The sequence below is a fragment of the Festucalex cinctus genome, chromosome 11 (assembly GCF_051991245.1).
Source record: "Festucalex cinctus isolate MCC-2025b chromosome 11, RoL_Fcin_1.0, whole genome shotgun sequence".
In the NCBI taxonomy this organism is placed as follows: Eukaryota; Metazoa; Chordata; class Actinopteri; order Syngnathiformes; family Syngnathidae; genus Festucalex; species Festucalex cinctus.
Genome location: NC_135421.1, coordinates 28,937,724 through 28,953,755, shown reverse-complemented (window position 1 = coordinate 28,953,755; position 16,032 = coordinate 28,937,724). Strand labels below are relative to the sequence as shown.

The 16,032-nt window shown below is 40.1% G+C and overlaps 1 protein-coding gene across 8 annotated transcripts in view; it reads right to left on the bottom strand.

Annotated features, from left to right (window-relative positions):
• The window catches only part of myo16 (myosin XVI), a 95,788-nt gene that overhangs the window by 60,223 nt on the left and 19,533 nt on the right, over positions 1-16,032 (bottom strand). For 5 of the 8 annotated variants that reach the window (XM_077536122.1, XM_077536121.1, XM_077536120.1 and 2 more), the window contains 3 exons: positions 12,139-12,405; positions 3,141-3,211; positions 2,411-2,554 (listed from right to left, as the gene is read on the bottom strand). In XM_077536122.1, coding sequence (XP_077392248.1) covers positions 2,411-2,554; positions 3,141-3,211; positions 12,139-12,370 — 447 coding nt within the window. In that variant the 5' untranslated portion in view covers positions 12,371-12,405. Of the gene's footprint in view, positions 1-2,410; positions 2,555-3,140; positions 3,212-6,975; positions 7,007-7,367; positions 7,385-12,138; positions 12,406-16,032 lie in introns of those variants that run through there. The other 3 variants (XM_077536126.1, XM_077536125.1, XM_077536124.1) reach the window with 3 other exon arrangements.

Below are 16,032 nucleotides of genomic sequence, written 5' to 3'. Positions count from 1 at the left end.
GGTCTCCTGTGGATCTCTCGACCGCTCGGCTACGTCTTGTAAACGTTAAGAGGGGCGACGCTCAAATCAGAGAACCGCTGCACCGATCCATGTTGTCTCGGAATTTTCCGTTAATCACCAGAAACTAAGATGGAGCAATGAGAAGTTGTGGGAATATTCTTGGAATATAATATAAGCGTTGAGAGTCGTAACGAGCATTCCGACGACAGACAGGGGAAGATGGGGAAAACTTGTAAATCTGTTCATCAGCGAAAGTCATCCAGCGTCAGTGGAGGAAGCAACGGACGGGCTTGCTGATGGCGGAGCAAATACGGATAAACAATAGACAATTTATTTCAGTGGCTTTTCAAGATAAGGCTGCTAATCGGGTGCGTCGAGCGAGGCCACGTTTTCCACTTCTCATTCAAATGGAAAGCCATCAAATTCCGTGGAAAGCGTTCAGCACCAATAAGGCGGCGGCTGCATTGACTGGAGAGCAAAATGAACGAGCAGATGAAAAAGGATATTACATCTGCATCCAGATAAAGTCGAGGCTATTGTGATACATTTGGACAGGAAGTGTCTTTGGTTGCCCTCTCCTGAATGCTCAGCTGACATTTTGGGGAAACAGCGGTTGAGTAGGTTTGCCGACTTCTCCACACTCGTTTGACGGGCAAAGCTTTAATCCACATAAAAACTCAGACGTCTGAAATATATCCCGCCGGTTAGTCGCCATCCAGCCGTTAGCTCGCAAGCTAACAGGCTGCTCTTTTCACCGTCGTCGGGAAAAGCTATCCGTCACGTGGGAGGGTTCCATCAAACGGATGCGAGGCATTAAGAGGGGGTGACGGACGCATCCTGCAGGGAGAAGAAGACCCACCGCGGTGAGCATTTCACCCTTTGGATGGCAGCTCTTCAAACGCATCCGTGCCTCGGTGGAACCTCGACATCGCCGCATAACAGCCAATCAACACAAGCAAGCTGGAAAGGAGGGTTTTTTTTGTTGTTTTTTTAGCTTGAGCCCAGTGACAAGCCTCGACGGGTCTCATCAACACAACGCGACGCGACTGAGCCGAATGTCTTACTTGCCCTCCCCTGCAGATGGCCCTGTTCTCTTGAAGGGACTAATCAGCAGCTTCGCGGCTCCTGAGCTGGAAATGTTCGCCATAGAACATGTCTGTCGCTCTTTGATGAACTTACCAGAGTTTACTGTGTTTACTAGGGGTGTTCAAAAAAATCGATTTTTTTTAACATCCATTTTTGATGGGAAAATATTAAACAAAACGTCTAACTTTCACATCTTAAGCATGGAATATTAATATATTAATATAGCCTTAGTATTTTATTTCAATGCTGTTCTAACGTGAAAAAGGTTACAACAGTGGCTCAGTTATAAAACTGAAGTTTCAGATCAATAAATTATACAACTTCATACAAATCTAACAGTGTGCATGTACATGTTTACTGAATGGTATTTTCTAAATTTGAGTAAAAAAAAATTGACTTGTAAATTCATATCGGGATTAATCGGTATCGAATCGAATCGTGACCTATGAATCGTGATACGGATCGAATCGTCAGGTACGAGGCAATTCACACCCCTCGTATTTGCTCAACGGCAAATGGGGAGCAGAGTGTAATAGGGTGGAGGTCTTGATTTGTATGCTTATATAAATATCGTATCCTGAGCTGAGCTTGTTTTGTTTTTTTTCTTCAAATCCAGGAATGCTTTGTCGTTGATCCACACAGTTAATTCTGTAGAGTCAATTTGGTTTCACTCGAGAGTAAAATTAACACTTGGAATAGAGTTAAAAAAAAAAAAAACAGTCACCCAAGGGTTGCCGAACAGGCGCACGACTTCAGGTTGGGAGACTGCCAATATACTCCCTGAGCCAAAGCAGCTCCTGCTCTGTGTCAGCTGGAATCAGAACTACAAGAAACAAAACACCGTTTTTGGTCTCCTCTTGGATATAAGCAAACAGTAGGAGTGGCATAGCTCAGGTGGTAGAGTGGCAGTCTCCCAAGCTGAAGGTCGTGAGTTTGTTCCTCAACACTTGCATATATTTTTGTTTTTTTAAATGACATTTCAAAGGCAAAATTTCTCCTTTCAAAATGTACTTAGAATTTCTGAGTGAAAAATCTGTCAAACTACTTTGAGCCAAATTTACTCTCTTCCAAGTGTAAATTTTACCCGTTTCGAGTGGGACCAAGTTTAGAGTAAAATGTACTCCACAGAATTGACCAAAACCTCAAACCTCAAATCCTTAGAACACTTGTGTACTTCCAAATATAGAACTTGTATACCGACCAATTCAACAAGAGATTGCAAATGGTACTTTTCATGCCTGAATTCTCAGCATTTGCCCGTGCACGTCGTTATTGCGCGAGCGATCGCAGAAGCGCGTCATGCACGTGACGTGTCTCTCCTCACCAGAAGCAAAAGCAGCACCATGTCGGCGTGGTCGCACGCGCATGCCACATGCAGCGCCGTCCGCAGGTCTCGGTCCTGCAGGTTGACGTTCAGACCTCGCTCCATCAGCACCTCCGCCGCCAGCGCGTTGTCGTGACGGGCGCACTGCGAAAACGGCGGCAGGACGCGCTCAATGGAAGGAGTTGTCGTTTTTCAGAGTTTGTCGCAACCTTCTTCGCCGTTCTTTTGTTTGGACTACGATACGAATGGAGCCCACGTCGATGGTCTGGCTGCACTTGTGTTAATCATGCCGCTCACACAAAAACAGTACGTACGTAGTTTCATGGTTAAAATTCAACACTTGCATGCGAGACAAACTCCAGTGAAGTGAAACATACGGAACTGTCTCAGAAAATCAGAATATTGCCATAAAGTACATTGTTTTCTGTAATGCAATTAAATAAGCAAAAAAGTCATACTTTCTGGATTCATTACAAATCAACTGAAATATTGCAAGCCTTTTATTATTTTAATACTGCTGATTATGGTTTACGGCTTAAGAAACCTCAACTATCCTATCTCAAAATATTAGAATATTTCCTCAGACCAAGTAAAAAAAAAAAAAGACATTTTTGTTAATTTAATTGCATTACAGAAAATAATGGACTTCATTTTAATTTTCTGAGACAGTCCTGTACATCATCATTATTATTTGCCATATAGTTGTGCACCGTTTGCGTGTTTCGCCTACCAAGTGAAGCAACGATCCCCCAGATGAAATCGGAGTGTTGGGGTCAGCGCCCTCCTTCAGGAGACGCAGCACTGCAACACAAGAGCAAATGTCTTGTGATTTACAAACATTCATATGAAACACAAACATTGCAAATGGAGGCAAATGCAGCAGTGGGCCAATAAGGACCAAGGTTATTTTAGTTAACTAAAAAAAACTACAACTAAATTCAAAAACAATTTTGTTCAAGAAATAAAATAAAACAACTCCAGAGTACCTGGAGAAGACCCATACAAGCATGGGTCGAACATGCAAACCCCACACAAGAACCTGAGATGTGCTAACCGCTTCACAAATCCAAAAACTCCGCCTACACACGTTCACAGACGCGTTCAAAGTCAGGCTCAATTAGTCTGCCGCTAATTCCGACGCGAAATTGACCCGCTTCAAGTCATTTAATGGCTCATTACCTTACCAGACATGTTCAACCTGATTAGGAATTACGTGATGCATATTCACAGAACGGACAAAAGTATTCGGACACCCGCTTCTGTTGTTCTAGGGAGCCTTTCTGCAAGATGTTGGTCTGTGGAACAATCTCGAAGTGACTGGCTCGACCCCGGCTTTTAGAATCAAGTTTTTTTCCCCCCCCCACACCAAAATAATCTTTTGTGACACAAATCCTGGAAGTTTTCTGACACATCTCATTCATTTTACCATTTCATGTGAGGCAGATGTGCTAACCACAATCCACCATGTTACCTGGAAGGATTTAATTGTCCATATATGACATGCTAAGACAACAATTAAGATTAACTCATTTGCTCCCAATAACGTGTAAATACGTTTTTTTTAATGTTTTAAGTGTCCCAAAGACGTATTTATACGTTTTTTTGTTTTTTTGTTTTTTTAATGCTAGAGCATACAGAAGGCTTTGATGCAGCCTCTCAACTGCAAAGAACGGTTGCAGAAATGGTAGTTATTACACAAACGGCCAGCAGGTGGCAGCAAAGCAAAGGAGCTCAACCAGGGCCATGTTGAAAAAAACCTCAATTACTTACAATTTGAAATAGATTTGTGAAAACTGATGAAACTTATCTCTCTTCTAATGCTAATTGCTGCAAAATGGAAACAGATAGAAACATACTTTTTTTTTTCCTGATGAAAGAAGAGACTTGAATCTTTCTTTTGATAGGTTCCATGCTTTTATAGCAATTGAACACAATATTCTGTGGGCCTTGCAAAATCAGTCAAAATCCAGTCAAACAGCCGAGGAGCGAACGGGATTGCAAAATGTGAATATGGCGGCGAGTGAATGAGTTGAGAATGGACAAATGGGTCTACAGATAATTTACTGAATTGTCTTAAATTCTGCCGAATCATAATTTCATCCTTTAAGGGTAAAATAATAATACGCATCACACACGTATATAAGAAATATTTTTTTCCTCATTTGACTAATGGTCTCTGAAGTGTCATATTGTTGAGTAGAAATTGAGCAGTGGAGTCAATCACGGCAATTATCCTTCATCTCTTCCAAATACTGTAAATGCTCAGGACGCCGACTTCCCCCCAATTAAGACTCATCTAAGATTTAAGCAGTGACTGGGGAATACAAAATGCTTTGGCTTCCCTGCATAATCGCTGAGATGCTCATTAAGCGAGGAGCAAATTTCAAGCGGACGAGATGCAAGCAGAATTTACGGCCACAGAAAACCATGACTGGATTTTGTTTTCTTGAATATGATATGCTTATATAAACTATAATAAGTGTAATGACACCTGCTGATAGAGAATTAGATGAATCCACTGACTAAGACTCCATTTTCCTGCATCCAACCATCAGTCAGTCAACACCCATGAGCGTTTGAAGATGGCCTCTGGAATTTAGAGCACATATTGAACGACTCTGAAAAGAGGTCAAAGGTAACGAGCTGCATGATGACCTTGAGACAGTAAATAAATAAGACAAACACAGAGTGCCTGCCTGGGAAAACCAATCAATAGGGCAGTTCAACCATTTCCAATGCTGCAGCTATGAGAAGAAGAAGAAAAAAAAAAAAAACTCATTTTGATTGTTCAGTAACAATAGGCCTCTTATTTTGAAAACCTATTTGCATTTTTATTTATTTACAAGTCTGGCCTTGAACATTGCTTTGCCCTCATTGTGTTTTTTGTTTTTTGTTTTTTTTTGTTTTTTGAATCTCTGCATACTAAACGGAAAACTTGAGCAGAGATCATTATTTCTCTCTTTGTGGATGAAACTCAACACTTCCTGCTGGCTGCGACTTCAAATGTTCCTCTAATTTGGTTATTGGAATATTATTCAAACAAACGTTGCTTTCATTTTGTGAGCGTGTCTTGACCTTAACACATTCACTGCCAGCCCAGCAAAAATGCATTATTTGATGTCTTTTTCCGTCAGTGGCAGTCAATGAGTTAAGATGAGATGTAACCAAAATTGACGGATTTTTAAGCAAAATTTGCCTTAAAAAAGGAAAAAAGGATGCTGCAATATAATCACAAAATATATTGGCACATTGTGTTTAACACATTCACTGCCAGCCCAGCAAAAATGCATTATTTGACGTCTTTTTCCGTCAATGGCAGTCAATGAGTTAACAAACACCGAAAGCAAACATTTATGAAGGAAAACGACAACGAGAGACACATCCAATTCAAGTTAGGAACAAACCATCACTCACATGCAACAATGAGGCACTCTAAAGTAGCCCTCCCAGCTTAACGCTAGCTGTTAAAGGGGAAGTCAACCCCCAAATTTTCTTTACAATAATATATTCTATGCAGCCTCACACGGTATTGTGATTAATATTGTGTTTGTGGAATTTTAATTAAGCAGCAAAATCCACCAGTAACTATCCATCTCAGGAGGCGGCCATTTTGTCACTTGCTGTCAACTGAAAATGACATCACAGATGCTCAACAACCAAACATGGCTCAGCTGGTGAATGTCACGACCAAACTCAGAAAACTGGTCTCTCTACATCCCTACATGTTAGCGAGCTAGCTAACTGCATTTCATCGGATTACTACCGGTGTGGACAAATGTGCATGATTAACTTTCACTCCCCGCCATTTTCACAGAAGCAACCCACTTCGCTCCGTAGCTGTTTTACTGGATTTGGACTGATTTTGCAAGGCCCACAGAATATTGTGGTCTATTGCTATCAAAAAAAAAGATTAAAGTCTCTTCTTTCATCAGGAAAAAAAAGTATGTTTCTATCTGTTTCCGTTTTGCAGCAATTAGCATTAGAAGAGAGCTAAGTTTCATCAGTTTTCACAAATCTATTTAGAATTGTGAGCAATTTAGCTTTTTTTTTTTCTCGATGGCCCTGGTTGATCTCCTTTGCTCTGCTGCCACCTGTTGGCCGTTTGTGTAATAACTACCATTTCTGCAACCGTTCTTTGCAGTTGAGAGGCTGAATCAAAGCCTTCTGTATGCTCTAGCATAAAAAAAAACAAAAAAAAAACAGTGTCTTTGGGACACTTAGAACATTAAAAAAAAACATATTTACACGTTATTGGGAGCAAATGAGTTAAGTTCCCAGGTGTGATTAGGGAGCAGGTGTGTTAAATTTGGTATTAAAACTCTCACACTCCCTCATTGTGGTCGCTGAGAATTCAATGTCGTACCTCAAGGGGGAAAAAAAACACACAAAAAAACTCTGGTATGTATAGCGGCCTAGATGATAATATTATGAGTGAAGAATAATTTACACTTGTATATACTGTGGGATGCGCACTGACTTTTCATTGCGTCAATGTCATTTCTCAAGTGTTTGTGCCATGACAGAATGTCATGAAATGTCTGCAGAAATGTGAGGGTTGTACTCACTCACTCGGTGTGTATCTTGGCAGGGTGCCCAGAATCATTTGGCTTCAACTACAGCATAATGTACCTCTGATGCTTATCGAGAGTGCCAGCCATCTTTTATGTGCATTTTGGACTCAAATGCTTTTAAATGGGAGGCTCCATTCTCTGATGTCTTCGCTCTTCATTCTAATCCTTTCACGAGAAATGCAGCGAATGTATGCAGCATATTTCAAAAGCGCAAAACATTGATTTTTGTTATTCTGTAAAGCTGTAGATGAAAGTGAAAGGATACAGGAGTTTATGACAGAGATTTATGTCCGCTGAAAGATTTACAGTTGTTCCGTCGCCGTCGCTGCTGCTTGGCGATCAATCTTGGTCACATGCTCCGTTACGCTACATGCTACGACATTCACCTTTGACCCAATGCGCACTTCCTTAAAGGGATCATGCTGATGATGGGGAACTCCACAGTTGTTGTCATCTAGCCGGGTGCTGCAAAAACAGCTGTTCAGCGGATATATGGCGTTTCCATGGCAACCGGAAAATGGGGGGAAAGAAGGAAAGGGCAGGAAAATACCAGAGGAAATAAAGCTAACAGGGGTATCATTATTTGAGTCCATCTGTCTCCCTTAATTAAAGCTACTGAATGTAATGTAAAAATGTCATTTTGAATCGCTACTGCCACCTGTGGCCAAAAAATGAAACTGCATTTTCCCGTCTTCAAATACACAATGCACATATGACGTCACATTCGCAGACACAGAGGGTGGGACATTTAAACCCCAATCTAAATATAATATATTTAAAAAAAAAAAAAAAAAAAAAAAAAAAAAGGCTATTTTATATTTTTGGGCAAATTATTACAAAAAATACTTTCGGGATTTGCACTGTCATCAAAATAATTATTTATATATATTCCAGGGCCAAAAAAGGTACGTGTGTTACCAAACGGTAAAAAAATCATGTTGATTACAAAATCAGTACCAGAGTCCAAAGCCGTTAAACAGTTCAACCAACCTCACTGACAAATAGTGACCAGCAACGCTTGACGTCATCTCTAATATCTGCTTGAAACATTTTGAAACTCAAGTTGAAGCTACGTATTACAAATGTTATACAGTATGTCGATGTTCCTTCCTTTTTCAATCAAAGCAAATCAAAGCCAAACTGGAAAAATGCAATATTGACTTTACGCTGTGAAATATGTGAAATGTAAAATTGATGTTTTAGGCCCCCTAAAAGGGAAAAATGAAATAAAAGGTCCATGAAGAAATCTCAGATATTCTCTCTGAAGAGCGTGTGAGTAACATCAAGCTGACATAAAGCATCAAAGTACATCAAAGTGAAGAAGAACTTACAGTATTTTATATCTGTCATTGACACACAGAATATTCTAATTAGCAATTTTTGAAACGATACTAAAGTTTGCTTTATTTGTTTATGAGAAAAAGACTAGTTCAAACTGACAGCAGTGCTTTTTTTTGCTTTTTTTTCCGAATTTTGCTATTTGACGGAATATGACATTTACCCATTCAGGCCATCCAAGCTTTCACTTATCTGTTCATTTGTACAAATTGCATTTCTACCCTCTACATGTCCACAAGTGGAAAAGGACAAGAAACAAATTGAGACTAATCTAGAAAGGAAAAAAGTCTGTAAGAGATGAATCGTGTCAAATCACCAATTAGATCATATAATGTACGCAAGTTTGTGAATTGGTCAATACCTTTCAATTATACAGCGACTTTCACTGGAAATCAGAAGACGAAGACAGAGCGGACGATGTGGAAAGATAGGAAGACAATTTGGTCATATGTAGATATGAATTGTCGACAGCGGGAAATCCAACTTCAATTACTTTGGACTACGTTGAAATACCGATAAAATGTCAAGCAATCAATTTGTACGAAGAGGAGAGAGTTTGCATCAGTCGCAAACGGCAAGTCGGCGCTTCGACATCCTGTCGTTGAGGTCGGCTTTCGAACGAAGCAATTCAGCTCGTCGCGCGTCGTTAATCGGCCACAAATGCAAATCCTCTTAATGACTCTTTTTAGCCCCATCTCGCGCGATAACTGCGAGGCGCCCTCCGTTTCTACATTTCCTCTTATCTTAAAACACGGGGAAAAGATCCAGAAATAATCACTTACTACTCTCGGGGACGGTGCAAGCCGAAGGCACATGAAGAAGCAGGATAAAAAAAAAAAAGTAGTAGAGGGGAATACTCAAGATGGCTTGTCAGGGGTTGTAAATTGTGATATATGCTGCGTAGGTTTGACTCAACGGCGAACCAACAAATCACGAAGAAGGAAGCAGCTCAGGATTACGAAGCTTTCAAGCGTCTCTGTTCAACCTAAATGCGTCTTCCCCCGTGTTGCTATTTTCAATAATTTACAGGTCAGGAGAGCATCGCGAGACAGCAGTCGCGAGGTTCAACGGTGCAGGCAACATTCAGGTCATGCACACGTACGGGTTTTTTTCTTCCACATCGTTTTCCTTTTAGCCCAAACACGAATTGCTGTCACGAAAACGGATTTTGTTTCAGGGTGGTTTGAGTTCCTCAAGCTGCCCCCCTCCCCTCCTTTTTTTTTTTTTAAGCAGTAGGCCTACTAACAGCAAAAAAGGTACTGTTGTTGTGCATGATGCCTTTTGATACCTCATGATAAATCAATATAGTGAGCATCAAAATACAGTATGAACTGTTTGCCTTTTATTTGGCATTTACAACATTCATTGCAAGAGAAGAAGAAGAAGAAGAAGAAGAAGATTTATTAAATGTCGATCGTTGTTTTTTGTTTTTTGTAAGCAAGCCTTGTTGGTATTTAATAACTTGAATAACTTACAGTCTGATTAGACCTTTTTGTTTGTTTGTTTGTTTTCCTGTGCCTTGTTGGACAGCACGGTTCTGTTTTGTGTGCTCAGTTTGGATTGGTTGTTGGCTTTTGTATTAATAAAGACAGCAAAGAAAAAAGAGGAAGAGGAAGAAGGAGGAGTAGAAGAAGAAGAAGAAGAAGAAGAAGAAGAAGAAGAAGAAGAAGAAGAAGAAGCGTCTTCCAAAAAAAAAAAAAGTTACAGGAGCCACACTCAGATTCAAACCTGTTTTAGTGGTAACACAAACAAACAAACAAACAAAAAACAGCATCAAAAATACATTAATGTAGGATTAAGTGCCATCTAGTGGGGAACTAATAGAATGCAATGATTAAGAAGCATGTCCACGAACGGGGCCTCAGTTAACAAAAGTGGCTAGCAAGAACTAGCAAGAGCAGCTAACAAGACGAGAGGAAGAAGGAAGCTAACAAAAGCTAGTGAGAGCAAAGTGACTGCAACTCAGCGACTCTTCTCCTTTGGGTATCCATAGAACATAAATTGCAGCGAAACATGCCACCTATTACTAGAACTATGATTATATTTAAGAAAAAAAAAAAAAAGTAGTTTGATATGGTAGAACTTTTTTTTTGCCTACTATTGAAATTAAGTGTTTTTTTTTAATTACTATTATGAATGAGTGAGTTATTAGTTCACCACTAGTTGGCACTATATCCTACACACTGTCTCTTTAAAATAATAAAAATGATGGTAATTTTGTTCTGATGTGCTAAAACAGCCTTACAGTCTGTAATTACAGTCCCAGCTGTTACTTTGGCAAGTGCCAAACATATTTTCTCATGCACATAAACCTTTCAAAATCGATGGTATGCGGAGAGATTTTTTTTAATTGAAGTAGGAGGAAATATATGTGCGTTATCCATTTATGTGATAACATAGCATCAAGCTTTCGGTCTGACTGCTCACACAGAATCTCAATTGGCAACGAGGTAGCGGAGATGAACATGCTGACCTTGTGACAGATTGATGCCACTTCTCTGATTAGCCAAAGAGCCTTTTTAGCATCGGCCCAAAGGGAAACCAGCTGAAGTCGGCGGTACTTCATTTTCCCAAGGACGCTGTCATCTCAAATCATGCGGCATTGTTTTTCATTTCAACTTTATGAAGTACAGTGGCTAGCGGTTACCGTTTTATTTGTCTTTACGAGATGAGGGCGCAGTTTCCATATTATACACGGGGAGCAAAAGCAAGCAAGGGCAAACTTGATTACGTTTGTGCCGGAGGGAAATTCTCCCTGCGTCCTGTTGTCAATAGATGTGATGAACAATGACAGATGCACTTTTTTTGTCGAAATGAAAACGCTATTCCCAAGATAGCGACGCCTCGTCGAATAAGAATGCGGCTCGTGTTTTTCATTATGGTGATGACCTGAAATCAGCACTCATGAATAGGATAACAGCAAGTCGGTTGAGTTTGGAACTTTGGAAAACGTTTAAAAAACAAACATATTTACACGTTATTGGGCGCAAATGAGTTAACTTTGGAAAAACTTTGGAAAAAGAGACAAAATGTACTATAAAGTTGAGACTATAAACCACAACCCCCCCCTCTCAACTTTCACCCCCTGATTTATTTGTGGATTCTCCTAATCCCAGTAGCAGTCACACAGAAGTGACATCATCTAACGGCAGCCAATAGAAAAGCACCAAAAGATGACGTTTTTTTAAATATTGCGCACAAGTAATACACATTTAAATAAAAATAATAATACTAATACTGAAACTAACAAACTAAACTAAAATTAAGCATTTTTAAAAAATAACTAAAAAAAAATAAAAACTATCAGAACCACCCTGAAAACTAATAAAAAACTAATTGAAATGAAAAATTCCCAAACTATAATAACCCTACTGCCATATTACAAATAAATTGGTTTATATACTGTAGCATTTTTCTAAATATGCAAAAACACAAAGAAATTATTTGTACAATTTTTAGGATGAAACACAATTTCTCTTCATAACATGTGGCCCTTGCGTCCTTTGGATTTTCTGTATGTGGCCCTCAAATGAAAAAGTTTGCACACCCCTGAAATATATATATATATATATATATATATATATATATATATATATATATATATATATATATATATATATATATATATATATCCACTATTTTCCCTCCAAAAAGTTGATTTATTTGCCAGTGCCTGAGAGAGCAGCATCAACTCTCCAACTGTATTTGTTGTCATTGAAATGAGGCCAAAAGTTAGCATCTGTTCACAGCGAGATAGTAGCCCCGTGTTTTGAAGCGCGTTGCAAAGCGGTGTTGACACTCGTACACACACGGACGCACCTTCTTTGTCGTCGTGGCGGATGATGGCGTCCTGGAGCACGTCGGCAAGGCCGAAACGGACGCGCTGCTTCTTGCGCTGGCCGGGCGGTGGCGCTCGCGGCTTGCTTCCACCTTGTTGCCGCTGCTTCTCCCGCTCGTAGTACGCCCTTATTTGGTCACAGCGCATCCTCTTGACCAGCCGCTGGCGCTGGCCGACGGGCAGAGACTCCAGCAGGCACTGGTCCATCTCCATGTTCTGACGAAAGGCGTTACATAGCTGGAAACAGCCTGGCCGTGGCAGAAAAAACGAGCGTATTAGTCAATCAGAATGAAACGCTTAACTTTACGATTGAACTTGAACGCGCTTTGATAGATGCTGAGCTCATAACACAAAAACATAAAACGCTGTTGCTTCTGTTTGGCCCTTCGGCGGCCTGAGAAACAGCAGCGTGCTTGTCATCTCTCTTATCCTAACGCTGATTCCCCGTCCGCTGTCATTCTCTCAGTAGACTTTTGCCAAACAGCCCAACATCAAGAAACGGCAGCGCGTTCCCTGGATGTACACGGATGAAGACAAAAAAAGGAAAGCTGTATATTGCAAACCAAGGGTCTCTTTAAAACAACAATGAGGGTCAAATTTCATGAATTAAAGGTGATTCCCTTTCAAAGTGCTTACAAGTTTGAAGGTTTTGGGTCCCAAAATGAGAAAAGAGGTCTATTTGGTGGTCCTGCTGGCAATATCTGGAGATGTATCTATTGATCTTGTCTTAATTCACCCCACCTGCAGGACATTTGTCTTCACTGTTCTGTTTTCAAGTGTCTGGCTCTCAGTTTCTCATCTCTTTTTGTTCTGTGGCCACCTCATCAGTCTACTTGTCAAGTGGACAGATTATTGCTGCGAGACCACTGATGTATTAATTGGACCTGGTCTCAGTCTAGTCTTCACAGTTACATTGGCTATGTTGCAAGGTATGAAGCCCAAATCTGATTTGTTGTTTACATTAAAAAAAAAAAAAAAAAAAAAGAAGAAACAAAAAGAAATGTGACTTCTAAAGTGAAGCACAGACGAAAGAGATGAAAAAAAAACAGAATTGTACTGATATGAGAAAAAATAAATGTCAAACGTTTATTTCAAGATTTCATTTATTCAAAAATAATTCCTGTGCAAAATGTTCAGACGCCAGTCACGTATAGCGATTCTAAATCAGTTTTAACATAAACTTAACATTCATAGTTTGTGTTTGAATGCCACAATGAAGTAGTTGGTAGTTATTGTAAACATGTCTTGTAAACCGCCCATCCAGCATTCTGACACATTTGGATGGAACAGAACATAAGAACAACAGCTTTTAATAATCCAGAAGACAAAACTCGAATTTACCATTGAGCAAATTTTCAACGATTCGATTTTTTGAAAATGACGATGTATCGAATTACCCTATTTTTCGGATTATACGTCGCTCCGGATTATAAATCGAACCAGCCAAAAAAAATGCAGAATTAAGAAGGAAAAAACATCTATAAGTCGCACTGGAGTACAAGTCGCATTTTTGGGGGAAAATAAAAATAAAAGAGAGAGCAACAGGCTGACGGGAGTCGGAGGCGGAGTGTTGAAGGGCGGAGCCAAAGGCTGGCGTTTTATTGACATCAGCTTCTGAGGTCTTAACAGCAACTCCCCACTCAGCTAGAAGCTAACAGGCTAACTGCCAACGTTCCGTGGGTGAATTATGTTCCCATCACTACAACTTATTCATATAAGTCTAGCATAAAGAACATGCTAACAAGTTTAGCAAACTATCAGTTTCACTCCAAATCACTAAATCCAATGAAATCTTCATCCTCGGTGTCACTTTTAAACAACTCCCCCAACTCGGGAGGTAGACGATGCTCTTCAATTTTGAACTTATCAACACAGGCCTAGAGCGCCCTCTTGCGGTTTAGTGTGAAAATAACATGTGAAATGATATAATCATGTGTTCATTTCACACATAAGTCGCACCCCCGGCCAAACTATGAAAAAAACTGCGACTTATAATCCGAAAAATACGGTAATTCGATTTATTGCCTACTTAGACATATATCAATATATCTGCTAGTGTGCCTACCAATGTTGATCATGGTTGTCTCATAAACTAGTCGACTCGCTGACAATCATCATTTCTTGACTCGGCCACTCGCCACCGCACGACCTTCACACCGTCACCCCGCGCTCAAGGCTGCGGTCGTATCGCCGCTATTTATTAGCGGCGCGTGACAGATGTCACATTGTGCGGCGCATTTATGCAGACATGACTCATGCTCAAGATTGCGACATATGTCGGCAATATTCATGCGATTTGAAAAGATAGACATCACGAAGACTTGGGCGCCTTGAGGTGAAATTGAATAGTCTGATGAATCTAGTATGGTAAATCTATTGAAATTAAATCATAATGGATTTTTTTTTTTTTTTTTTTAATGAAGCAATGGAAGCAAACGGTTAAGATATTCAGTAAGTGAACTAGTGAGCGAGCGCGGCGGCGCCTGAGTGCCAAATTTCAAGAGAGGAAACCAATATATAGTGTTATGATATCATGATATGAAAAGAAAAAATCAAATGACCATTTCACAGTCAGTTATGGAAGCTTTAAAAACGTTGCCAAAGGTCAAGTCTCGGAACTACGATTAGACATCTGGTAAAGGGGGTGGAGACTTGAGATTGTCATCGGAGAAACGAAATAAAAGAACATGTGATTAGTTTGTCACGGAAAACATGTCAAAAGTGTCGAGGCTGCAACGACTATTCGTTTTGTTGAAACAATTTGATTCCAAAAATGTGGTGATCGCGTTTCCGCATAAACGAATGTTACAGCAGACTCCAAGTTGGTCCAATTTCACCAAGCCAGAAGGTGAGAGTGAGTCCAAGTTCGAGATTCTTTCCCACTTTGAAAAACAGATCAAGTGCAAGTTAGAAGGTGTCGTAATCTCCCACCGATGGTCAAGGACAGACAAAAAATAATTACATAACAAGCACATTCATAAACCAGCTGCACGACCGCATCTGACGGTCAAGGACTCAACGTGCCGACTGGCGAACCAACCAACCAGCCGTGGGCGTGAATCTGAGCTCTCAGAAGCCAACGCTTCGCTCTCATTCGTTGACACCCACATCACTCACCAGGCCAGACCCGCCTTTTTAAAGCCGTGCATATTTAAGTCACTGATACTAAAGTGTAGAACTACAGTGAATACTAAACAATGGCTATGTGCTCGTCATGATTATGTAATGCCGAGTTTAGTGAAGCAGCACGTGGCTCACTGTCGATGCTTATTTTTGCTTGCCATGTTCCAAAAGTAACTGTAAACAATTAATTGTTTATCATCCCAAGATTGCTTGCGCTTTACAATGGAGATAAAGTCAGGATATATTTGGGCCGCGTCACGTACGCCACAAAAAAATGTGCTCAAGTATTCAGAAGAAGTCAAACTAATTCAATCTTCTCCATCTTGATGAATAATTCAGAACATGAACAAACTGGTGACCCGGTCTCGTCTCTCAAATCATTTGCATACTCATCAGCATGTCGAGTTGAGGAATGACGTGATGACTTTGCACCGCACGGATTGAAAAAAATATGGATGCTCCATTATAAAGAAAAGATCAATCACGATTAATTTTTGGTAGTAATTGAAATCGATATCGATATCGATATCGTCTTTTCCAAATTACGTTTGACCGAATGTTGTCATGAGCATGAGCTATGATAGCCCAGAAGTGATTAAAAACACAAATACATATTATTTAAAAAAAAACGCTCAGGGCAAAAACACAGCAAAAAATGCTCACATTAAACTATGATGTGAAGTAGGGGGCCGAAAAATATCATCCTGCATCCTTTAAATGGCCCTCAGGCCACAAATTTGAGACCAATCAGA